The sequence below is a fragment of the Polypterus senegalus genome, chromosome 4 (genome assembly GCF_016835505.1).
Source record: "Polypterus senegalus isolate Bchr_013 chromosome 4, ASM1683550v1, whole genome shotgun sequence".
NCBI lineage: Eukaryota > Metazoa > Chordata > Cladistia > Polypteriformes > Polypteridae > Polypterus > Polypterus senegalus.
In genome coordinates, this window is record NC_053157.1 from 140,812,322 (window position 1) to 140,839,581 (window position 27,260).

General features: G+C 35.5%; 1 protein-coding gene across 2 annotated transcripts; it reads right to left on the reverse strand.

The window, feature by feature from the left end:
* Nucleotides 1-26,666, reverse strand: LOC120527682 (protein YIPF5-like). Of its 2 annotated transcripts, XM_039751375.1 has the most exons (6): nt 26,589-26,666; nt 19,718-19,828; nt 17,634-17,764; nt 16,075-16,220; nt 7,845-8,026; nt 1-5,917 (listed from the first exon to the last, which is right to left on the reverse strand). In XM_039751375.1, exons 2-6 carry the CDS (start codon nt 19,825-19,827, stop codon nt 5,755-5,757), a joined length of 732 nt encoding a protein of 243 aa, XP_039607309.1. In that variant the 5' UTR covers nt 19,828; nt 26,589-26,666; the 3' UTR covers nt 1-5,754. The 2 variants fall into 2 exon arrangements, with proteins under 2 accessions (XP_039607309.1, XP_039607310.1); XM_039751376.1 differs by lacking the exon at nt 26,589-26,666 and having other exon boundaries at nt 17,634-17,787; nt 19,718-19,799.
* Nucleotides 26,667-27,260: the final 594 nt, after the last annotated feature.

The window sequence follows — 27,260 nt, forward strand, 5'->3', positions numbered from 1 at the left end:
GAAGGGTAAACACAGGATCTTTATTTAAAAAAAAACATGTATTATCATAAAATGCCCTGTGGCACAGAAAGCATTAAAAACACAGAAGGAATAACCTTTAAAATTTAGGCAAATCAGAAGCAAACAAGTCCCAATACACAAATCTCAAAAATGATCTAAAAACAGCACAGAGGTTAAATTCCAGCAAATCAATGATCAAAAAGAAGCAATAAATCACTAGAGAATTCACCAATTCCATCACATTTAATGAACTGCAAGGAACTATGTTTTCCCCCCATCATTTATATGGCTATGGGAAGTTCCTTGACAGTGATGGACAGGTAGCCCCACCTTTTGGGGAACCACCTGCAAAGCACAAAGAACATAATTGAAAACATATAGACATATAAAAACTAAATGATCAACAATACTAGAGAATACAAAATAATACAAATAACAAACAGGAGCAACAATATTATAATAAAAAAATTAAAAATGAACAAAAAAGACATTAAAAGGAAATGTGAATTCCTACTAGAGGAGGAACACTTGTTGACACATAACAACTGTAAGGTCTCTGGTGTGGGTTTAGATATTTCTGGGTCTGTGGTAATAATCCAATGTTATTTCTCTAATTCTTTTTGGGTTGAACTACTCTTGCTCTGTTTTACTAAATGCTAATACAAAAACTATTTGCTTAAAGCACTAATTATGAATAGTGTCTGCACCAGCGCAGTCCGACACTCTTCAATACTGGAGACTTACTACCCTTAGCAATGAATGCACAAAAGTATTTTCAAACACCATGTTTCTGTTAAGAATGTGTGTTTCATCCTGGCCTAGGTGCCCCTAAAATATTTACACACCAATGTTACTTAGAAATGTTATGTGAGACATGGTTTCCCCAAAACCCTGATCGTGCTGCCGACTGTTTTATCTTGGAAGGGTCTAATGATGATCCCATCCTCCCATTAGCACTTTCTTTGTAGATTTGAGTATCCTAGTCCTTTGACTTTTAATCTGTTTTGTGACACTTACCAGCCTATTGCTAAGATATAGCTGCTGTTTGCAGTTCCATTTGCGGTCACTGTCACCAGGGCTGATCGTACTGATGACTTTCTTATTTCTTTTCGCTTTTAACTCTCTAGTTCCCAGGCAGTAAAATAGATCATGAAGCAATCATAAGAGTGAATTCAAACTTTTATTTGCTCATTAAAACTTTAACATTTATATAGATTTTAGAATTCTTAAATGTGCATTAAGCAAAAGCAAAACAAATTGGCTGTGGTAATCACTCCATATAACCTGAATAAATGGCAGCTCTTTGTGCTGGAAGTCTAAAGCATTTTGGCTCTGAGGTAATTGATCTTTAATCCAGCCTGGTTTAGGATTGAATTGATGGACTGAGACCTCAAGCTCCTGGTGAGCCCCCATATTTATGCCAGTCTTGTTCTTCTGTGCTGTACTCCTTGGACCAATGGTCATCACAGTTTAGATGCCAACATCCTTCTCATGTGCCCTTGAACTAATTCTGAGTAATTTCTGATATTTTAGACCTTCTACCAATCGCTGTTCTACCCATGGCCATGGACTAGAATAAATAAATCATGTGTTTTGTTTCTCTTTGCAGCCTCTGACCTGTGGTTATCGTGTCTGTTTAGACAACTCCAAGTTGCTCTTGTTTACTGGTTCTGACTGGTTTTCCAGTAAACAGAATAAGCATAAAAGTACTTAATCTTTTACACATTAGGTTCTTCTTTTGACTACGTACTTTATCACTAGAGAAACGTATGTCTAGTATTATATGTGAAATGTAAACTGGCACACAAACAATTGTTCGAAGTCTGTCCCTGTATCACTTGTTATGGGAAATTTGATAGTGAGGAGAGACATCAAGGAGATCACCATTTGTATCACCTTTAATCTACTCATTGGCATTTTCAAATAGAGTAATGGCCAACCATAGATGGCCGCAATCCCTCAGGAACACTTGTATTATTTTAATACAATTTCCTTTTAACAATGGAGCATGCATAAAATGTAATGTGACCCAAACTACACTTCATGCTGTTTTGCCATCTATAGGAGTAATCACATATAGCTTCTGTGATGAAGCCTCATTTTTGCATCCTTAGATGTATATTATTACTATCAGTTTCACTGCAACACCATTTAATTTCTAGAGGCAACACTTTGTGCTCATTTTTCATAGTTGCTACCACATTGTTTATGGTGATTATGCATGTTGCCAGTCAGGACTTATGGAAGTTGTATGATGCATATATGAGTCATCATCCCCAACCATTTAAACTGACGTTTTTCTGATCATTGAATAAATTACAAAAAGTTAAGGAAAAGAATTATTGTTGGTATTGGAATCTTTTGCTTGTTTGTTTGTACTTGTGTTTTGTTGATTGACTCCATCTTGTATATAGACTACACATTTTCCAGCTCCTGGAGTCACCAGGCCACAATAACCCTAGAGTGGACTTCTATGCAAGATGTTCAATTTCATGACACTTTGCTGCAGATACTACGAGCTATTTGAGCTTTAAATGATATTAATGGTATCCACATACAGCTCTGCTTGGTCTCCAACAATATGTTACTCTGCTGATGTTTGCTGGTCATTGCTTTCAAATGTATACTGTAAGTTGTTTTGTTTGTCTGCTTTCATACAAATTGCACCATTGTTTCTGGGTTCAACTTTTTTTTTTCTTCTTTGTGTTTCTGGTTAAATATCTCACACCTTCTTCCTCTACTATACCTGTTCATGAATTTCTATTGCTTATAGAAAAGAATTTCTCCGGTTTTATATGAAGGGTTAACAGGTATGTCAAGTTCAGCCACAATCTCTGCCCCTTTTGTTCATGCTGTTATGGTATATAAAACATGACACATCAGACAGACAAGCTTCTCTTTTGTTTGGGAGGTCCAAAACAACTGTGTTTCTTATTACTCCTTGCTGCACTGTACAGTATGTATAATGTAGGTATCGTATTTCCAAATGAGCAGTCATTGGCTGTCAGCTCTCATGCATGAGGAATCTACCCCTACAACTAAAGAGACAATTAAATCTCTTTGATTTTATTGAAGCAAGTTGCAAACTAGTTGGAGTGAATTGCAGGGCATGTTACATTACGTGACTGACTTGAAAGAACCATGCTGCTGACTGCCTCCAACTCACTAAGTTTATGTATAAGAAGGCTATGACTGAAAATTGCTGAAATAAAGTTGTGTAATGTGACACTGCCTTTAATCAGCATGAGATAAAGATTACAATAAGAGGTGAATGTTCTGGTGAGGCTAGGTCATCAGTGGAGTTCCACAAGGGTCTGTCCTTTTTCTAATTTACATTTATGATGTAAAATCAAGTATATTTAGACAATAGGAATAACAGATTTTAAGGAGTCATCAAAAACAATTCCAAAAAATCTTCTGAACACTTGAAAATGCAGTTTAAAACAGAAAAGTGCAAAGCATTACACATAGGCAAAATTTTATGTTGATTATAAAAATAAGATTGGAGACATTGGTCCAGGTTCTCAATAAAAAATGTAAGAGATTTGTTTGCACTTTCTTCTTTTTCTTAATGACTTGTGAGAAGATCAGTTACAAAAGATAAGCTCACACCAGTGAAATAAAACCACTCCCAAGAAAAACTTACTTTTAAGAGACATTGTCGCCTAAAGCCTTTATGAAAGTTTCACTTAAAACAAGTCCTGATATAAAGCAATACAAATAAATAATTAAATAATGAGGGCACTTGACATATCAATATAGAAAATATTATAATAAATGAAATATGCTTGAAAAAGTCCAGTCTTTAGACACATACTTGAAAAACATCAATCCAGAAAAAAGTTAATACAGTGATGAACATGATGAATAACTTTTGTAACACATTGTTAAAGTTATATAAATAAATTACAGCAAGGGAGAGGGGATATTATGCAAAAGGAACTGTGCAATAGAAATGGAAAGGATAAGGAAAGTCTTACCAATGAGTGGTAAAGTTATTGAAGTAAAGCCAAACAGAGATATCACACTTTTTTTAAGAAAATACTATAGGACACCTTCTGACAGATATACCTCAATGACTTGTCTCTTTTGTTGAGGATGATGGCTGTTTCATAGGCTACAACAAGTAGAGAAAGAGAGGATACCTGCTGTCTCTCAAATGCCATGTAACATGAAACTCACCTTCTTCTGCCAGATGCTCAAATGTTGCATTTTGCTCATACTGTGGTATCTTATGTAGCTCCTGACAACTTGGACAGTGTTCTTTATAATGAGTTTGTTATCACAGATAATTTGTAGATTTTTCACGGTGACTTGTCGATGGGCGATTTAATGCAATATGTGTGCCAACAATAAAAGCAATCACATTTGGAAGCCCACAAATTACATGAAAAATCCTTTTTTTGCCTTTTGCACCCAATGTTATATACTGTGGTTTTACAGTGGCTATTTGGGCACATCACACACAAGTAAATGAGCAGATTACTAAGAAAATATTCATTCCTAGTGAAACTTCCCAGGATATTCCAAGAAGAGCATCTAGCAGGTATCTGCCAGGAATTGCACTTTTTTGTAAGGGGTACTATTATACCTTTTTCATTTAACAAATGATTGGAATTTAAATCCATACATCCATCCATTTTCCAAACCTGCACATTCTGAGCAGGGTAACGGGGAAGCCGGAGCCTAATCCAACATCACAGGTGAATACACACAGACGGGCTAATTTAACAATTCCAATTCAGCTAATCTGCATATCTCTGGACCATTGGAGGAAACCTGGAAATGTTGATTGGGGAGAACATGCAAACTACATGTAGGGAGCACCTGGAACACAAATCCTGGTCTCCTAGTTGTAAGGCAGCAATGCTACCATTGCACCACCATGCTGCCTGCTTTTTAAAAACAATACTTCTAAGAACGTGGCATGCAATAAAGCATCTGTTGTAAATTCCTTCTAACTAGTGATAGGTATGTGAGAAGCTCAGTTGATTTAAAAAGCAGCATCTAAAAAAGGATTTCAGGATTCACGTAAACAACAGTTTAATTGGAAATGTATAGAGGCAATTAAAAAAGATAAAATGTTAGGCTACATTTTACTAAAAACTGTTAAATATAAAACAAAGGATGTTTTGGTCAGACTATATAATGCACTAGTAAGATCATATCTGGAGTACTTTCTGCAGTTCTGGTCATGACACTATAAAATAACGTAGTACTTAAGGCTGTGCAGAGGACAGTAACTAAGTGCAATCTAGAACTAAAGGACATGTTCTACTTGGACAGGCTAAGGGAATGTAACTTGTTTAATTTTGAGAAGAGAAGGCTGCATGGGGGCTTAATCCAGGTCTTCACAATTCTCAAAGTCATAGATAAAGTTGATTCCATAAAAAGTCTTTCAACTAAATACTGAATCATCCAAAAGAGGACTTCAGATGAAATTAAGGGAAGTGTATTTAAGACTGATTTCAGGAAGTACTTCTTCACACAAAGTGTTGTGAAACTCTGGAACAAACTACTGAGTCAAGTACTCAGATTAGATATTGGGAAAACCTAGTGATTAACTAAAGAAACAAGCTTTAAAGACTGAATGGTTTCCTCTTATTTATCAAACTTCTTATGTTTTTAAGGTTCAATTAAACCACCTCATGTACTAAAACTTAATTGGCTGTAATATTTATTGAACAGTAAAGAACATAGCTGTCACAGTCCTTCAATCTTCTTGGAAGATCTTATAAATTAATGCTTCAAAAGTTAAAAAACTGTAAGAAGTGCAAATACACCATACAACAAAGCACAAGGATAAGCAATTAGAAGTTGTTGACCATCCATGGCTAGTGTAGCCACAAATATCTTTGAAGCTGACAGGCTGCACCATCCGATAACTATGACAGCCAAAACAATTCCAAAGATGCTTCTGTAATGATAAAAAAACAGATACTAAAGCAAATAACTAAGTTACTATTACTAAATATTTTGCTACTAATCTAAAGGTTTGACAAAATATATCATTAAGAATTCAGAAAACATAATTTTTAAATAACTTATAATGTTAAAGTGCTGAGACTGAGATATTCTTTAAATGTTATTAATACATTTTTGTATGTCAATGTCATTTTTTGTTGGATAAAAACAAATATTTAAATTAATCTAAACGAAAAGGTAGATGTAAAAAGTTACCTTTTTTACTTAGAAGAAGCTTATGTGTAGATTTATTTGTATACATAATGTATTATGATCTGTTGATTAATTTTAATATTTGGAAAAATGAGTGACTATATAGTGGTTTAGGGTTAAAATACTAGTTTTAAAGTTGCATAAAAGTCAAATAAACTGCAACTTATCTCCACACAGATTTTTTGGTTTTGTTTCTCTTTTACTGCTAGAAATCTTAATTTATGACCATGTGTCTGTTGTGGCAGCACTCAAGAATAAGTAGCAAAACACAGTTTTATGAAAGAACAAGTCTAATAACTGAACCTATTAATTTTTAGGTAATTAATGATGCTTCCATAGGACAGTTGAAAATGCAACCAAAAATTCAAAAGTGAATTTAAAATCACCAGAACAATGGCCCTGATTGAAAACATGTCTGACATCATTCAAAACATCTGTAAATAAACATACTCATTTAAGCAGGCTGAAATATAAATCAGGTAATAATTAAAGTTACGTCTCTCTATTATAAAAAAAATCTTGGAAGGAGACGAGATGTGATTTTCTTGGAGAGACACTTACACGTCCCGCGAGACGAGTCTTTATGCCAAGAGATTTAACCACACCCACGACCGGAAATAAAAGACAAAGAGTAGATGACAAAGTAGAACATCGTAAAGAATTCAAAAATGCTGGTGCAGTACACATGCAGAGCAGGTTAGAGATAATGGAAGTACGAAAATTTGAAAGTCTCAAAAAAAAAGATAGTAAAGATTGCTTTCGTGCAAACAAATGGAAATTATTACTCGGTGAAATAACGGAACAGCGTAAAGAGATCAAAGATATTGTTCAGATTTAAACTTTAAGTCGGAGACTTGTAGATCATCTATTTCATGTTGCCTTCAGGGAAAAAAAATATTGTTTCTTCCCAATGAAGAGGCTTATCAGTGAATTTAAAAGATTTGTTGTTTGGCGAAAGTGAAATCCCGCGAGAGAAAATTTCAAGCCCCACAAGGTAAGAGCTTATGCAAAGAGATTTGAAAAAGTCCTGCCCACATAACCACGCACACGGTTCAATCATTTCTCATTTGTGTGAATGCTATTGTGAAACACATTTCTTGTAGAGAGAAAGAAATGATAATCACTCACGGGCAGTTATACAGTGTGTTGTCACAATGTAATTCCAAACACAGAATCAAAATTCAATGCGATATTGCTGAAAAGGTAGAAGTAAAAAGAGATCTAATATGTGGACATAGGTGATACGACAGAAGTATGTAGATATTGTTTGGCTTTAAACTTTAAGTCTGAGACTTGTAGATTGTCTAAATCGTGTTGCCATCACGGAAAAGTAGTGTTTCGTCCCAATGAAGAGGTCTATCCTCGAGAATTAAAAGTTTAGTTGTTTGGTGAAAGTGAAATCCACATATGTGAGCGACAGAGACATGAATTTGCTGGTGCAAAGCACAGGTTTTGTTGTCGAGCAAAGCAAGCAGGGGGCGAAGCACTCCTGTTTATATATAATGATATGGGCGCAGGTCACTTAAACTTTTCATTTTCTTAAATAAAAATAAATCTGCTTTTAATTATAATTTATTTTGCAAAAATACGTTTCTGTTGTTTTACTACAGACTGGTAGTGACAAAAAATGCAATGAGATAGGCGGTGAGATAAGTTACAGTACTTACTGCAAAGAGAAGAACACAGCAAAACTAGATAGGCTGACCATAGGAAGAAGACAATATCCAAGCACACTGGCCACACAGCCACATGACACTTCAATTCTGCTCATCACGTTTAACAACGTGTACATCCCAAGGCATCCAATAGCGCTAATTCCATAAACATAACCAAAGTGAACTTTTCCAGCCTGCAAAAATGCATGAAACACATCATTTAAATTTTGATCATAATATCAAAGAGTGTTTGAGTTTAATTTAATGGTCTTCTTTCTGTGTATTTGAATTGTAGTGGAATGTGCTTAAAATAATTGCTTTAGGTCTAAATAAGTTCATTTGCATTATAAAATATTATTTAAGTAATAAAAAAGATCACTATTTAATGTGTCAATATGATTTGTGCTGCAGACATACATGATTCATTTTTTGGTATATATTTTCACATTGTTTGAGTTTGTATTAATAAACACATACTGTACAGTATCTACATATGTAGCTTGGACGAGTTTGGATTGTTGCCTGCTTACTTTACCAGTTGCAGCTTCATGGGGAAGGGGCAAAGAGTAAGACACTGTTTAAAAAACACAAACACACACACAGTTTGACAGAAGGCACCTGGGAGACTCTGAAGTCATCTGAAAGAAGTTTCTAAGGAGTGATGAGAAAAACATTGTTTTAGCCATCAGACTAAATGCCATGTTTGGTGTACGCCCAAATCACACTGTTATGGAATGTGAGTTTATTGTGTAGTAAAAGTGATCAAGAATGTTAAAATGTGTTTTAGTTATCTGTCTTGGTTGGATTTGTAGTTTGTTACTTTGTTAAAGGCATTTGCTGGATGGTAAGCGCAGCATAGAACTGAAACTTTTTACTCTTATTTTTTTTTGTTTTATTTTGTTATATGTGACCTCTGTAGCAGCAACTTATCAGTTAAAACAGGAAATGTTGGTAGCTGTGAAAGACAGGCTTGCAAATATAAAAACTTTCCACTTTAAGAAGGGACATTTGCAGACGCACAGGATTTAGACAATGATCCAAAGTTTAAACAGAAAAATGACATTTTTCCTATCATTCCACCTGCTTAAGACTTAGAAGCTTGACCTTTACATGTGTTCACGTGATATGTCAAATGACATTGGACACAGAGGGGATAGGCATGTTTACCTAGGCCCTGACAAACGTTTCAAAATTAGCAACTTCAGGCAAAAAAAGAGAAGGAGGAATAGGGAAGACTGAACACCAGATGACCCATGTTGTTAGATGTATGAGATAAAGCAATAATGAATCTTAAGAGACATTGTGTGTGGCTCTCATTGCCATTGTCGGTCATAGTTGCTGAAATATCTATGTTGTATGGTGATTTGACACATACATTTACCTTTTTCTTCTGCTGTAGGCACATTGATAATATTTAAGAATTTTGAAGACTATAATGACTGGATAAGGTATCTAAACTTGCTCCTTGTTTTGATGCCCTGTCTTATTACCCAGTATCTAGAGATTACAAGAGAGTAGGATATGGAGTTGCAGTAGCAGTAAGCTGTGGGTGAAATTAAACCAAAGTCACAGGTATAAGTGGCTTCCTTCCAGCAAAGTAAGTGCAAAGATAAGACGACAAGAGTCGGAATAGAGGACACACATGTGTGTCAACATAACACATTTAGAACATGGACACCCAAAAACGCTTGTATAAGAAAACTTTAACAATTCCCACAGTAAAGTAGGATGGTGAAAGCATCATGCAATGGAAATGCTTCTCTGCAGCAGGCCCTGGAGGGTTTAGTAGAAGGTAATATGAATGTAGCAAAGTACTTGAAGAAAACCCACAAGGCAATGACCCCTAGCATAAAGTCAAAGCTACACAGGATTTTCCTAAAAACAAACACTATTAATATCCTCAAGTGCTAGAATCCAGCTCTCATTCTAATTGAGAATGTGTGCCAGGGTTTGAAAAAGGCTGTTCACTCACAATCCCCATTCAATCTGACAGAGTTTTTAAAAGAAGAACAAGGAACAACTGCAGTGTTTAGATGTACAAAGCTGAGAAAGACCAGACTTAAGGTTGTCATTACTGACAAAGGTGCATCAACTAAATACTGACTTGAAGGGGGTGAACACTTATCTAATCAATTGCTTTGTGATTTATATTTGTATTTTAGACCGCTTTGCAGAGATCAAACTGGAAGGTTTCAGCTACCAAACTCTACAATCAGTATTATATCTGAGTGATAGCATGGACATAAATCAGGGGTGTCCAACTCCAATCCTGGAGGGCCATAGTGGCTGCAGGGTTTCAGTCTATCCATTCTCTTAATTAGTGACCAGGTTCTGCTGCTAATTAACTTATTTTACCTTATCTGTAATTGACTTTCTATTTAAGATCAGACCCCTTAATAATGAGACACAAAGTGAGCCAACACACAACCAGATAACCTGTTTACATCATACAATATCTTAAAATAGAGAAAGGTGAAGATCTCAATAATGTTGATCTGCTCAGGTCTAAAAAACATTTTGATGGTTCTCTTAGAAAAAAGAAAATCGACTGTTTTAGAAATGTCTGTTGTGGCAGAATGAGAGTACCAACAAGCCATGGAGGTAAAAAACTTGTTTAATTAACAACAAGAATAGTCTTCTAATTAAGCAAATAGTTTGAGAGAAATAGGTTGGACTTAGCTGGTCATCTGTTGGCTCACTTGCCATCCCATTTTTGTTTGGCTGCCATTTAAGAAAACAAAAATCAATTAGGAGGATAGAGTCTTTTAAAACAAGGCAATTAAAACAAAGGGAATAGAAGTCAATTAACAGCAGAAATGGGTCCCTGATTTAGAAAGTGACAGGATAGAAAACCAGCAGCCACTGTGACTTTCCAGAATCTGAATTAGACACACCTGACATAAAATAAAGTAAATCAAATTTGATGTCCCTTTCTGTTGCATTTCCTTATAAAGTACCAAATTCTTAACTCAAAATAGTCAAAGTCTGAAAGTATAATCCAAAGGTCTTAAAAGAATACTAAACCTTTATCAAAAGAAAAAGAGCACAAAAAAGTGCCAAAACAGCATAACATCGAAGCTTGGTAAGGCCACAGCAAAATGCCAGTGGTGGGCAGCTCTCTTAAATAAACGTCTCAGGTGATTGCACTCCTTATATGAGGCCCCATCTTTGAACACACAAAGCACAATGAGGGAGAAGGGCCAGTGAGAATTCAAAAGCCCAAGAAAAAGCCGACAAGAAGAAATGAAAAGAAAATTACAACCATGAGGAAAAATGAAAACAAGGACAAAACTATCCTGTAAATCTAACAATGAGATATCAGTAGTTACTAATTATCACAAAAACTCTTAATAAAAATTAATATTCAAATCTGACTGACTATTAGCTAAGTACTGTAGATACTGAATAACAATATCTGGTATGTAACATTTGTTTAATCCATATTCTGCTTTAACATAATGCTATATTTAATACAGTATGCTAATTAGGCATTTACAATTACTTGGTAGTCATTGCACATTTTCAACTGGCTACATCCTTATCTGTTTGATAGGTAAATTGTGGTTTGCTTTAGGCCCCATAAATCACCAAAGACATTGCCTTCATCCTTCTTTACCCTTGTTTTTAACTTAAATGCTCTCTCTGGGCTTAATCACTCATTGACTTGAATGTAACTAGATTTATAAATATGGGCTAACAAGTGAACAGAGATAGTATATAGTCTGAGCTGCCCAAATACTTAACTTTATACTAGAAACTTTTAAATGAACTATTCCTTTTTTTCATAACAGTTTATTACATCATGGTGGATTCAAAAACTATTCAGATCACCTTCTTCTTATTTTACTGTGTAGATTTAATTTTAAATGGATACTTTTGCCATTTTTGCCCATTAATCTACACTCAATAATTTATAATGACAAAGTAGAAACGTGTTCAGAAAAGTTTGCAAATTTATTAAAAATCAATAACTGAAATCTCTCACGGAGTCGAAATTTCAGTGAAGAACTCAGCTTCTTAATTCAGTACTCTGTAGAAGCTCTTTGGCAGCAATTACATCTTTAGGTCTTGTTGGGTAAGTCTTTAAAAGCTTTGCACACCCAGTTTTGGGCAGTTTATCCCATTCTTCCAGGCTGATCCTCTCAAGCTCTGATAAACTGAATGAGAAGTATCTGTAAACTGAAATCTTTAGGTCTCTACACAGATGTTATGTAGGATTTATGTCTGGGCTTTGGCTGGGTCATTCAAGGACAGTCAGAAACTTGTCCCAAAGCTACTTTAGCATTGTCTTGTCTATATGATTCGGATCAAAGATCTCTCTTTATTTGGCTACATTCACTCTTCCCTCAATTCTGACCAGGGTTCCTGTTCTTGTCAGTGAGATGCAATAAGGATGATATTATTAGGCAGGTAATGAGTAGTGTCTTGGTCTTCCCAAAAAAATCATAATAAATCTTTTTCATTATGCTTTCAGAGACATTTAAACTGACAAATACCTTTTATTTTTAAAGCGGATTCTGTCTAGCCACTCCATAAACAGCTGATTAATTGAGTACTGCAGAGATGGTTGTCCTTCTGACAGGTTCTGCCATCCTCCTGAAGCTGTATTAGAGGGACTGTTGGGTTCCTGGTCACTTCCCTGGGCAAATTCCTTCTTGCCCAGTTACTCAGTCTGGCCAAATGGCCAACTCTAGGAAGAGTCCTGGGGCCTCATGTTTAAACGGTGCGTACGCACAGAAATGTTGCGTAAGAACTTTTCCACGTTCCAATCGCGATGTATAAAACCTACACTTGGCGTAAAGCCACGCACTTTTCCACGGTACCTCATGCCTTGTCGTACGCAAGTTCTCCACTCGGTTTTGCAAACTGGCGGCACCCAGCGTCAAAGCAATGGTACTGTTCTTGTGTGATTACTCATTATTTTCATTACGCGGCTTTATAAATACACAGAAACTAACCGCATATTGTTTATTAGTGTAATGCATCTGATTGTAATTAACTCGTAACAATATAATGGTCCAGGGAACAGCCATAGTATTCCAAATACCATAACTGCTTTAGCGTTGTTACTCTCACTTCTCCTTCTTCTTCTTCTTCTTCTTTCAGCTCCTCCCGTTAGGAGTTGCCACAGCAGATCATCTTTTTCCATATTACTCTCACTGCACGACTTGGAGTATTTATATCACTGTATCTGAGTGTGAATCACAGCAGCAGCTGATCGGAAAGAGAATTATCGCTATACAGCTTTAAGGACACGCTGTCTCAGCCACTGCAAAACGTTTTAAAGCCTTTTCTGTACAGACCTCGCGGTTCAGAAACAGTTTTAATCCCAAGAACTTTAAATGCACTCAATCAATTGCTCCTTGTAGAATGGTTTGTACTTATAAGTACAATCACCACACTGTAAACTTGCACTACAGTTATAATATCTCACAACCTGGGCCACTTTATAAAGCGCGTATTTACATATGATGAAGATATCATTTTTAAGGTGAAATGCAGCAAAATATGTTTGTTAAATTATACACATAAAACTTTAACTTCATTTAAATAATCTATATTCTTCACTGGGAGTGTCGTTAAGGATAGAATAATTAAACATGTACTACGAAGATATTTCAATGTTCTTTAAATGTTTTGAAGAATCGGCGCTAAGCTTACAGATGGCTTAACGTCTATTACAGAGCTGATTGTATGGCGATCGGTTACTTGGGAAAGAAAAGCACTAACTGCAGGGCGCTACGCCAATATATATTGAATATAAAACAGAAAGAGAAAATAACAACACAGCTAAAAACGCAGCGACAAATTTCGACAAAAGATAAATGCTTGTCATGAGCACGAAGCTCATGAAACACATGTTTAATAATGTGCTTTAGCTCCTATCATCATGAAAATTACATCACGTATACATCTCAGTATTTTAGTTATTCAGAGAGCTGTACTATCACAAATGTAATGGACTCTGTGTCCAGTTGGAGGAAGAGAGCCAGTTTAAGAAGCAAGTAGTGATTCACACACATAGATCACATACGAGTAGAAGATCAAATACAAAACAAAGCATTTAACGTGCTACTTTAATTACGATGTGATTTGAGAAACTGGTTAATTAAACGATTTTAAGATGAAGTTTATAATGTTCTACTAAATGACAAAATAAACTACGTGATTAAAGTGGAAATGTCGAGATTGAAGTTAACATTTCGTGCTTTTTCCCCACCGTGTGCCTTTTTCTCTGTACCCTAATAAACTTTCATATGACACTCAGACAGTGGGCTTACAACTCTTCTTTTCACGGCAACTTTGATATGTGACTTCTTTTTTATTTCCGGCACTGTGCGATTTTGTGAATGTGAGCTTTCAAGTTTCTCCAACACGCTATGTCACTCGATCAACTTCATTTTGTTGATTATACCACGGTTTATTTGAACAAATAGTATGTTTTTCCTTTGCCTCCACTTGGTATTCGCTGAAATTCTTATATTTTCCCTGTGCTTTTCCCATTGTCTTTTCACAGAAGGCTGCGCTTAAGGGCGATTTATATTGATTTGCATATTCAAAGAGGCGTAATTCTGGGAGGATTTGGGGCGTTACATAATGCGCGTGCACGAGCGTTAGTTTTCACGCTGATCGGGATTTATGTAGCGGAAGAACGTGGAAGTTGGAATACGCACAGATTCCTGCATCTGGATTTTTCTGTGCGTAAACACATTTCGGCTTTTGTGCTTACACCATGTTATAGTGCGAGTTCTACGCACTGCGTTATACATGAGGCCCCTGGTGATTTGAAACTTCTTACATTTCACAATTATTTAGAACCCTGCAATACTCGGAACACTCAAAGCTTTAGAAAAGGTTTCTTTGGTCTATACCTCACCAAAACTGGACTGCAGAGGTCTACAGAGAGTTCATTGAACTTCATGGCTTGGTTTTTGTCCTGACATGCAGTGTGAATATGGGGACATATGTGTTTCTAAATTTTGTCCAACCAATTCAATTTGCCACAGGTAGACTCCAGTCAAGTTCTAGACCCATCTCAAGGATAATTAAAACACACAGGATGCACCTGAGCGCAATCTGTAGCGTAACAGCAAAGGGTCTAATATACTTATGAGAAATTTCAGTTTTTGGTTTTTAATAAAACTTTGTTTTCACTTTGTCATTATGAGTTATAGATTGTAGATTGAAGGGCAAAAATGGAAAATGTATCAATTTAAAATAAAATCTACAATGCAACACAATATGAAGAATTGAAGGCATCTGAATACTTTCTGAATCCAGGGTATGTTAACTTTCTTTTTTAGTTGGTGTTTAATGTGAGCCTGTTACATGTAACACATCACATATCTTACTGTTCATTTTATGAAACTACTCAATTTATTTAAGGGTTGTGGTGAACTAGTGATAATCCGAACAGCATTCAGTCCATGTTTGGAACCACTTAAAGAGGCCTATAGCAATTCATTTTAGATTGCCTCCTCACTCATTTGTTCTGCTTATGGAGTCTGACACATTCTTACCATGTTTGATTGGGTTTTCATCATATACTCCATTATCCTCTCATATCTTAAAGATGTTCATGTTCATTTAAATTAATTATTTAAAGATGACCCAGTAACCAGGTGTGAGAGTATGTGGGAGCATATTCTAAGACTGTCTGGCATCATATCCAGGGAAGTAATCAAGAGTGTATTCTCTTGATGTAAGTGATTTTTGAAGTAATAAGTAATGAAGGGCATTTAAAGAGCTGCTACTGTTACCTGAAAATATGCAGATAATTAAGATTTTTCAAAATATCTGTTATCACCTTTCATGTGTGTGGAAGCCATGCCACTGATCATTGCTGGAGGCAGCCAGATTTATTTATTGTGAAAATATAGAACTTCTAAATTAAGTAATTACTTAGTCTCATTATTAAGGTGTTTAAAGCTTATGACAACACAGTATTTTTTCTATCTTATTAAGTGCTGCTCAAACAAGCTGTGCTTTTAAATAATCCTGTTTTAAAAATTAATAAGAAATGTTTCCTTCAAATTGTTCTTAATTTTTGCACATCATGAATTAGCTAAAACATAACCTACAAATAAACTTTTACAAAGACAAGAAAAGATCAAATATATTTCAATTTACAGTGCATAACACTAGCAAAAAATATGTATTTTTTGTTTTTAAAGTCTTAATTTTACCTATTTAAAATAGGCAGTAATGTAAAACATCAGGAAATTCTGCAGTTTACACTTACGAGTAGCAATGTTGCTCCTAATGCCAAACAAAACACCACTGGTCCTGTTAGATCTGTCTCATTCATAATGCTTCCATCTGTTTGCTTCAATGGATTTAGTACTGTCAAGGTTTTTTGCTGTATATGCTGGAAGTTAATACCCAGCTCTTCAAAAACAAAATACATAAACAAATACTTAAATAAAATATGTAACTTATTAAAGGTGAAAAATGTGAAAAAGGTTAACGGATCACATTTATTAGAATCATAGTTATCTGAAACTAAATAGAGACATCTAGTGGCAAATAAACTAGTACAGCTGTTTCAGCTTGTAGTGCTTAGGCCTTTCTTTACGTGTATTTGTGCTGCTTAAAGTACACCATAGTATAATTTCAATTACTGTCATTTAAAGGTGTGTACAAAATGAAAATATGGTTATTAAAATATAATACTGGCAAATCATGTGAGAAAAGCTTTATCATATATTATGCATATATATAAGCTTGTGAACCAAACTGGCAAAACCAGGAGAGATTGCAGTAATCAGATGAAATTAAGGCAAATGAAATATGTTGCATTAGCATCAGTAATTGGCTACTCATTGAGGAAATTATTGGAATTAAAGCCTGCTATTACTGCATCCCTACAGGATCCGAGTTTGAAATTACAGCTTTAGAAGACTGAGGATTTTTTACTAGTATGATTTTTTAGCCATAGGTTGCCAGTGACAAGGACTTGACTATAATGAAACACACCTTGTACAACTCCTACAGAAAAAGCAAAAGAAACAAACACACTTACAAGGGAAAAGTTCTTTGTACAATATACCAATGTGGAATGACAACAACCACCAGGGAGTGGCAGTTTCTTTCAAGTGGGATGCTTGGGAAATTAGGAGCATTATGCAGTGAAGGCATGTGACACTGCTGATTCAAAGGGGGCTTGATGCTCTATTCAATATGGAGTGTCAGTATTGAGGAGTGGTGTCGATAGTATTTTCAGGTCACTAGATGGCACTAGAGTGTTCCAGATTGGGAAATAATGGACCATGTTGACTCATTAAAGGTATTACTGAGGCTCTAAATGGCGCACAGTCCCAAGTCATAATAGGCAGGAACATGCTGTCCATTAAGAGAATTGCCAATATGGAGGCTAACTAGGAAACCTGCTGCTTTATTGGAACTGAATGTTCAGGGTTGCAAGGTTAACACAGTTCATTAGCCTAGTGGCATAGTTACCAATGAAAAAGCAACTTGGATCTGAAAGTGATTCAGTGGCGTAGCTTGAAGTGACCCTGAGAGATGGTTCATTGTTGTCTCAGCTCAGAGGGGGGTTTGGGTAATTACTCAGTGATGAGTGTGTAAGAAGGCTGGAGAGAGAGGTATGAAGGAACAATACACACAAATTGTTTATACTTCACTTTATATTTTATTCATTCTTCAAAAATGAAGCTATAGCACAATAATACTGTAAACAGTATATTTTCTAACTATTGAAGTATTGCTATTGGAAGCAATGCAAAGAAGAACCTTAAAATAATTAAAATATAGTTATCACATCATCAGAAAATGAAAACGTACCTTCCAGTAATGGGGGTTCATCATCAAAGCTATCTGGGTCTGAATGAAGAGAGCCTGTGACACTCAAAGGATGTAAAATCTGACCCAGATAAGGCTGTTCAGGAAACATTAAATCTTCTGGTGGGGAAATGCTAATTCAGAGAAAAATACATAGCTACAGAATTAATTAGTTAAATGCAAATCGTAATATTCTGTCTAAAATCACCTACACCTGAACTGCACTTCCCTGAACTGCATAGTTCTAACTGCCTTAGAAAGTGCCTTAGAAGTGACTCTCAGTTTGAAATTGTGGCAATAATCCTGGTCTTATCAGGGAAATGGTGCCGCTCCAGTACTGTTTCCAACAATTTGTGGGGTATGAACCCATATGCAATGGTAAGGTTCAGCCACAGCACATTTCAGATCTCCTTTCATATCTTGTGCCTCTCAGATCACCTGTGCAACCTTCTGTGTGTTTCAGGAATAAACAAGAACATAGGGATGCCACTCTTCTGAATATAGGTATTGATGCACTAATTCTTTTAGTGGTATTATGTCAGCTGTTGGGCAGTGACACTAAAGTAGTGAGATTTCCTAAACTGGAAAATCTTCTGTGAATTTTCCTCCTTGGCAATCCAGACACCTTCTGGAAATCTCCGCTGCTGGGCTGCCTTACCTATCCTCCACATAACCCTCAAGATATTCCACAGTCATTGTATTAGCCTGGGGCATCTCTTGTGCACTATGTAGGGAAATCTGCTGGGTCTGGGAACTGAGTTGGCTCTGGCAAACTTTACAAATTCCTTCATCTCCTTTAAGTTAAGCTGCTTGATGTTACAGTTAATGGTAGGTCCAGATGGGCCTATCAAGCCTCTACATTCCCCTATGTCCACCTTCCTTTCTTCATTACTGTAGATGTTGTAGAGATGGTGGTCTCCTATGTGAGGAATGCGAGGGAGCTACTGCATTTCTGATCTAACACTTGCTTTATGAACCCAAATGGGTTTCATTTCCTGGCCCTGTCTCTTGACCACCTACTGTGTCATTCTGCTCTGAGTTTCAGCACTACCTTTCTACCATTCCTTTCTTCCTGGTCTGACTTTTGAACTGCTTCTTCAGTGTCTGCAGGAGACCAATCTTCAACGTTTGTTCCTTAGCTGACTATCTTTACCATATTGTTCTTCATATGGAGTCTTGGTGACAATAGTCTCCACCATACCAAACCTCTTCATCAAAAATCATGATAATGGTTGTCATTGTCTGAAATTTCCTGCAAACATCCTTTATGTGGAGGCATTTAGGATGTCCATATAATCATCAAACTAGAGCCACTCTTTTTTTTACTAGCTACATGTCACTTCATTTGCTGATGTTCCATTAATCTGCTTGGTGCTAGGGCTGCTGGGACAAGTAGGTTTTGGGTCTGTCTCCTCCTGTGTCTCACCTAGGTTATTCCCTGTGCATTATTATATTTTCTTTTAAGTTATTATGGAATATATACATCCCATTTTATGACAGATGCTCTTAGTCAGTACTTCAAGTCTATGTTATGCTACCAGAGAAATACATTACTGAAAAGCTTTTTACTACAAAACAGGTTGTAGCATTTGAATCTATTAACATAGAGAATGATCAGCATCTTTGCAAAGAATCTTAATATGGTTCCAACAGGTTCAACATTTTAGAACTAATATTGTTTGCATTTTGCAAAATATTTTTTATCTAGCAGGCTATGTCAATTTTATTTTTTCACTAAGACACAAGCAATGAAGAAATTTTAAAAATTATTGTGCATACTAAGGGATATTGTCAAAGCATTTAACAAGAACTTCTAAATAGCAACTTGAGCTTACACATCAAGTAACATACTAGCATTACTGTATAACATGACGAAAGTTCCACATTTCCCTCACAACTCCTATTTTTCACCTTTGCCATATAAACACCACTCTTACACAAAATTCTCTATTCATTTGTGCTTTGTTCTTGTATTTTCCAACTATTATTTTCTATAACAGCATGTTTGGCAAAATGAAATAAATAACAAATATAATGACAGCAATATTCATACAAATTGTATAGTCCTTGACTAACAGATTACTTACTTGCTGTGATAAGGATGACTGGATATACCATAGTTATACATGTCTTGTCCTTCATCGGTGTTAAAATTAGACTGATAAAAATCTTGATCAATGGGCTCAGAATATTCCATACTACAGAAAAAAGGTTGTGTTTTTTCATTACAATTATGGAGATGGATGGTCTAAAAGCATTGACAGTTTTTTTTCAATAATTTAAACCTCTTTGTGGTTATTTAATAAGTAGTAATGTAACATTGCACAATAAAACACTTTGTATAATTTGTTAGTCAGAAAAGACATAACACAATTTCTTTTAGTCCAGACTTTGATATATCCAACACGCATATTTACAAACGTCTAGGCATTATGCCTAACCTCAATAAAAAAGATGAAGAGGAAGCAAGAGAAAACAACATAGTGTTGTTCTTTTATCCTGACAATCATGCATAGTAAATTAATTCATGGTGGATTAATATAGTTAAACTTGAGACAGAACCACTCTCTGTGTCAGCCAGTAATCAGAAACATATTCAAATTAATATTTTATTGCTCTGTTCTTCCTGATAATTTTAAAATGCTGGTCTGCTGTATTTGGCATTTTGTTTCTATACTGTATATGGCTTTTCTAGTAATATTTCTATTAATGGTTTACATGTTCTGAGTGGCCAGCCCCTGCTTCCCACTTCCATAGTGACCAAAGTAGCCATTTAAGCTATTTTTCTCAAATCGTTAAATAAGATTAAAATTAGACTTTTGCCTGCTCCTTACAATTTTAAAAGACAAATTCCAACCGTAACAGTGGATCTACTTCATAACTCCTGTCTTTTTCTTCCATCTTTTCCATTTTCCTAAGAACAGATTCACTGATTCTAGCTGTCAGAGACACTCAGCTACCTTTATAGACCTTTGTTAAGCATTCCTCAAGAAAAAGACAACCAGAGGTAATAGGGGTGACCAAGAGAAAAAACATTAAACAGAGCAAGAATTAAAACCAAAGGTCTATTCTGTCATTTGTCAAAAACAAATCAAAGAATTATAGAAAGGAATACAGAAACAATAGTCAGGAACAAGGTAATCTAAAGCTGGTGACTTAACATATGTGCAAAAGGATATCTACAAATGTGAGTGATAATGCATCTGATGTAGAACTTTTCATAGCATTGCGCATTGACATTAGGCACGTCTCCTCCTGAGGTGCACTAAGTACCAGACAATGTAAAACAAAATGGTGCCAGAAATGGTACAGATTAATTTTCTAATTAATTGAAAATAACATAAAAAAAAAAAAAATCAAATAATATAATGCAGCACCACAATAAACTCTTATTAAGAAAGAACGATTAAGAAAAAAGCTGGAGCAAGCGTTACAAAAATTTCCACACATATAGAATCATAGCAGCCTTTACACTTAAAAGCAGTGGGGATCATGAAGGAACAATGCTGCCTTTTAGCTACAAGAATCTGACTCCCCACATTTGTATGGGTTTTCTCTATGCACACCAATTTCTTCTAGACATCTCAAAAACATGTTGTCTAGATTAGTTGTAACTTACACTGACATAAGACAGTGTGTCTGTGCATGTGCATGAGTGTTTCATATCTAGGACTGATAGGACAGTAGATATTGACATAGATTCTAGAGCCCATCAACCCTCCACTAGAGGTCTAGATGACACAAAATTTTAATGTCATTATATGATGTTTATATATTTTATTTCCAAAAGATTGGAAAAAGCAGAAAATATTGGTTAACAAGGAAAATATTTAAAGACAAAGTGAATGAAGGCATGCAAATATAAACAAAGATTTTTTATAACCTCATGGGACTGACTTTACCCACTTCTAACTATCACTCATTGGTCAAGAGTCCTGTCTTCAATTGAAAAAGCGACTTCAATGAGTCATTAGGTTTTCTGTATATGTACACACTGATAATTCAAGAAGTAACTATATAACAATATTTTAGAAAAAAAGAATTCATTTTTCATAATTTGTACAAGCGTTATATCCGCATAACAAAAATGTGAATTATGCAACACCAATAAAGTAAGATTTTTTTTTTACTTTTTTCATGAACATTTTGCCATTAAACAGCACTGGCCATCACTGATTTCTGTTATGGTATACAATTCTTTCTCTCCATTCTGCATGAACACATGAGATTTTTTTTTTTCACGACCACTGCAAAGTATATTGAGTAAGCAACATACAAAAAATAATTTATGGGTGGAGTATTTCTTTAGGAGACAGCAGCTTGCCTAAGAATGACAATCCAGCATTCAGCAACACTAGCAATCCAGAAATGCCAAATATAACATAATATATAATACTTAACCCAATTTATGGTCAAGACAGCAGCTCTCGGCACAGGGCAGGAATGCCATGGAAAGATGCCAGCCTATCACAGGGGTCACTCATCTGCACACCCTTGCAAGACCAGTTTGGAATAATCAATTTATCTATCCTTCATGAAGTACCTGAATACCTGGATGAAAACCCACACAGGCACATGCAGAAGTTGCAGACTTTATACAGGCAATATCCAGGGACAAACCAATGATGGTAGAACCATCAGGCAACAACTGTAACCACTTTAACACCACCCTTACTGTGTCCATGTTTAAGAAAGTATTTCAAAATGAAAGTGGCATCTCCTCTCCATTCACAGGTTTGAATACTTTTTGTGTATGTCCTCTCAGTCTCCATTTTTTAGGATACTGGAGAGATATATTTTCTTTAGTTTTACTATCACAGATCAAATTCTACATGCATAATTAAAATTGGTAGATGTTATCTTGACTCTCTCAAGAAATGTTATGTTTATTTCCTTTCTTGCCACAGCTGAAAAAAAGGACACAATATTGAGGTACTTTTAAGACTGGCATAGTGGCCTAAATTTGCTAATGTATTTTTTTGAATGATGCTACTGAAAGATATGCTAAAGTGCACTCAAGTAAATCAATATAAGGAATGTAGTGCACATTTAAAATGCACATCTTTTGTGAAAAATTAGATTATACATTAGATTATACAGGGTGAGGCAAAAAGAAGTACCACATTTCAAATGTTTATTCTACAAAAAACGCTACAAGATAAAATTAATTTCATTATGACGCAAGAAAGGATAAACAAAGTAGATTTTGTTCACTGTGTTTTAAAAATGATGTCTTCAAGGTGGTGGCCATCATTAGTGAGACAATTTCTGAATGCACGCTTGACTCATTCAGTCATTTCAAGGGGAATAGTGGCAATTTCGTGGCGAATAGCATGCTTGAGGGCTTCAAGGTTTTGATATTGGTGTGTGTGTATACCTTCAACTTGAGATAGCTCCACAAGAAGAAATTGCATAGAGCAAGATCATGCGAACATGTAGGCCATCCGACATCGCAGTTTGGCTTCCCCAGAAACATCTCCTGCAAAACTTGTATGGATCTCCATGGTCTGTTGAAACCAGGCATCCACGACATCCAGTTCTTCCAGTTGGGGCCGCAAAAAGTTCTGTAGCATATTAATGTAATGTTCTGAAGTGACGGTGACTGTTGCTCCCCATTCCTCAAAAAAGTAAGGGCCTATAATACCAAATTCATCAACTCAGCATCAAACTGGAACACGCTCACTGTGCAGGGTCCTGTGATGAAGTTCACGATGGTTGGTTTCAGCCCAATAGCGAAAGTTTTGCTTATTTACGTAACCATTCAAATGGACATGTGCATCGTCACTGTGCATGATGATGGCATCTCGATAAACGGTTTGCAGGCTGTTTGAACACAACTCTCTATGGCTCTCCCAGTCTCTCTCAGTGAGTTCCTGCACTGCCATTATTTTGTATGGATAAAATGTAAAGTCCTCATGCAAAATCCTCCTCAAAGACATGTTGAAAATGCCTTAGGCAGAAGCATGTTTAGGAGACTAAATTGATGCCTTACAGGTTGTATGTTTTCGTATAGTCCAAGGATGACTTGGAGATTTTCTGTTCAATGTTGTACCTGTCTGTCTAAATTTATCCACTCACAGAAGAACTGATTTTCCGATTTGGGACGTCACCGTTAGGAGGAATGCTGAAATGCATTTGGAAGGTGTGTTGCATAGTGATGAATGATTCATTGTTTTTGAAGAATGCTTCGACAGCAAAAGCACGGTGCACACCGGACTAAGGCATGTTGCCAACTGAAAACTACAAGGGATTGCCTATCAAAGGGCCCCCAATCCACTCGGCTGCCTCTACTTCGCACAATGACCTTGAGAAAAGTGGTACTTCATTTTGGCTCACCCTGTACATTGGCATTCAAAGACACCAAGACGAGTAGTAAACATGAACGACACATTGTGGAAGGTGCGCTTCCGTTACCTTGTGCTACTGAGCTCCTGAAATTAAAATAGCAAATTCAGCTTTTCTCAGTGTCAGGTCTTTTGTTCCGTTCCTTTTTCTCTCTCCCTGAAATTACTACAAACATTTTGACGGGTTTTCCCCAGAGGTGTATTCTCATTTGAGAATCACAATTGTCCATGCGAGGCTACATCAAGCCTCCACAAAAATGGCCACAGCAATATAATTTTAATTTTTGATAACAGAAATAGTATTTTGTGTAAGAGACAGGTGGATGTACTAATACCTAAAATATGCACAAGTTAGCTAGTATACAACAAAGAGTTATATCATAAGAAAAAGAAAATATCTAAGCACTGCTCATAGCAAGCAATTGGAACAATTAGCCATTGCAAAACTATACCAAAAATAACATCTATGTTTAAATCATCAGTATAAGAGTGAATTTTCGAAATGCTGCTAGTGCCTTCAGGTGAACTGAGAATCACAGAGAATTTAACAGAAGATGCTGTTTCTCCTTGTTCCAATTGTACATGGCCATGAGCTTTTTAATAAAAATGTGCCAAGAGACCTGACAAACCCAGACCCAGGCTATTTAAATAATGATATGCAGCATTGGAATAGAAACAAGTAAATAGTAACACTGGGATCTCAAAAAATGTAATTGTTATGTTAATTCCACTTCAGTTTTCCCCAATTTGCAATAAATTGACAGTGCATAGCATGGGGTAATTTATTCTCAAAAAAAAAACATTGGTTTGAAAAGTTTCTGATTTCACCCTATAAGCAGGTGAGTTTGAAATACAGTGTAACTTCAGTAGCAAAAACTGTTAAATGCATGAAATTGTCAATGATTTCTCATGGTCCCATTACTGCAGATATGGTAACACTGAGTTAATTAGTGCAGATATGGAATCTCTGTGTTAATGAATTTTTGTTGTTTTTTTTTTCTTTTTACTTTTACCCTTAGTTATTTTTATAATTAATTAGTATCCCAATTTAGTCTAATTGAGGAGTTAATATTGTTATTTTTGTTGTTTCAGGTTGTTTTTCCTTACATAGATTTGTTGTTGATAGCAGCTGTGCTGTTATTAAAGCATCAGAGCATGATGTCCAATTGTAGCTCACCACACCACATACAACCTTTTTCTCTGAAACCAAAAAAAGGCTATGTTCACTGCAGCCCAATTCCCATATTTCCCTTATGTGACAAAGATCTGATTTGTATTTAGCAAAAATGGAAAAAAAACTTTGCAGAAAAGGATTTAAACTACAGTTGTATTTAAATATGCTCAAACCAACTGTTCTGATCTTTTGTTGCCTATTTCTCTTCCTTGCCATCAAGAGCTGACAAATTCACAGACATCCTACACTTAAAAGTAGCTCAGCAACCTGCATATGTCTATTAGTTTGGGTCAATATCTGGCAAAATGTTTTTATTCATTATACATTGAAGACAGACATTTGGTCTCCTATCCGATTTGAAAAAAAAGATCAGATATGAGGTAAAAACCAGGACCAGGTCACTTTTAGCTGCAGTGAGAATGTAGCCTTAAAAGACTCAGGGTTCTTCAGGTTTTCTGTTTAACAACAGCATCCAAAACATGTTAAATGTGTAAAAACTCTAAATATGGGAATGTTAAATCGGGATCCTATTGAAAATGCTTTTGTTCAAGGAGCAATGTCAGATATCAGGTGTAAATGCAAAATCCACCTGACAATGATTGAAATTTGCATATAGTCTGAGTTAATATGATAGAAAGAGTTGAAGTAATTTGATGTATGGTCTGCTTTCTATTTCTTCAAAACTGGTGAAAATATTCCTCACAAAATAGTGACTCTTACTTTCCTTCAAATAACTAAAATCATGGAAATAGTCCTACAGGAAAACTATTTAATTGTTGAAAGTTTTCTGATGTGTTACCGATTATTTCTGATGTGCCATTGATATGTTTAGGGGAGTTTTTAACAGAAGGTAGAGAGAGAGGATTGGGTCCTTGGCTGAATATTATTAGTCCGTTTTCCTCGTGCCATATAAATGAATCCGCCTTTGAGCCAAAAGAAGGAACTAACCCAGGAGAGATAGGATACTAATCTTCTGCAGCCTCAAACAAAAATGGATACACACCAATACACTCCAGTTTACCTAAGAGTGTAATTCTAGACTACTACCTATGCAATACATGAAGAGACCTCATAGATATTAGAGAGGCACCTAAACTCAAAATTGAACCTGTAAACCAAACTATGTGGTGGGAACATATTTCACTTAATCAGCAATTAAATTATATTTATATTATGCGAATAGTAAGACAGAATATAAATAAAATATTTGAGTGAACTTACAGTACATGACTTTTCAATACATACAAAGAAATTTTCATGCACTTTATTGGAATTTACAACAGTTGGTTTTCCAAATAGTTTATAAGGATTCATATTATTCACACTAACACGGTATATGTTAGTATGGTTAAAATTTAAAGCTAAAATGTTTTGCATTTATGATTTCAATACAACTGATCAACATATTAAGCTATATAGAGGACATTTAAATGTTCATACCTTCACAGAAATGCAGGTATATGCAATAGTTCGCTTTCTTCATTTAACAAGAGGGGCTGAGTATACCAGGACACTGGCTGTAAGCAGAGTAAACAAGAGCTATTTAAAGAATTCTAATTTTAAATCGTGACAAGTGTTAACAGCAGTTGCCATGCTGTATAGAATTTCAGCTCTTTATTCCCAACATCTTTTTCATATGGAAAAAACACTGTGAATATATTTTTTTTCATATTGTATAAATCTGAATGAAATCAATAACTCAATTTAAAAGCATATTTTTAAATTCATCAAAAGGTTGCAACATTCACAAACTGAAAATACTTCTGTTTTAAATGTTTCCTTTTGAATATGTATTATTACATGCATTGTAGGATGGATCTTGAAAGAGAAGGTAATAGCTGAAGGACATTGAGGCCACGGGTGAGACTTTTTGGTCCTTTTCCCTCACTTCATTTTGCTTAAAAACTGCATTTATGATTTTATTAGCATTATTCATGTATCCAACCATCCATTCATTTTCAGAATTATTTTTCCATTTATAGGCTCATGGAAAACCACAGCTTATCTTTAAATGAGTACAAGAAAGGAACAGTCACTTGATAGGTAACCAAGTCATCCTAACACAGGTTCCATCATACTGAGATAATTCTGAGATACCTATCATTTTTAATG

Coding starts and splice junctions, on each gene's coding strand:
- LOC120527682 (XM_039751375.1), bottom strand. CDS start 19,827: ATGGAATATTCTGAGCCCATTGATCAAGATTTTTATCAGTCTAATTTT. Junction 17,765..19,717: donor AGTCATCCTTATCACAGCAA/GTAAGTAATCTG, acceptor TCTCTGAATTAG/CATTTCCCCACCAGAAGATT. Junction 5,918..7,844: donor GCTGTGTTCTTCTCTTTGCA/GTAAGTACTGTA, acceptor TTATCATTACAG/AAGCATCTTTGGAATTGTTT.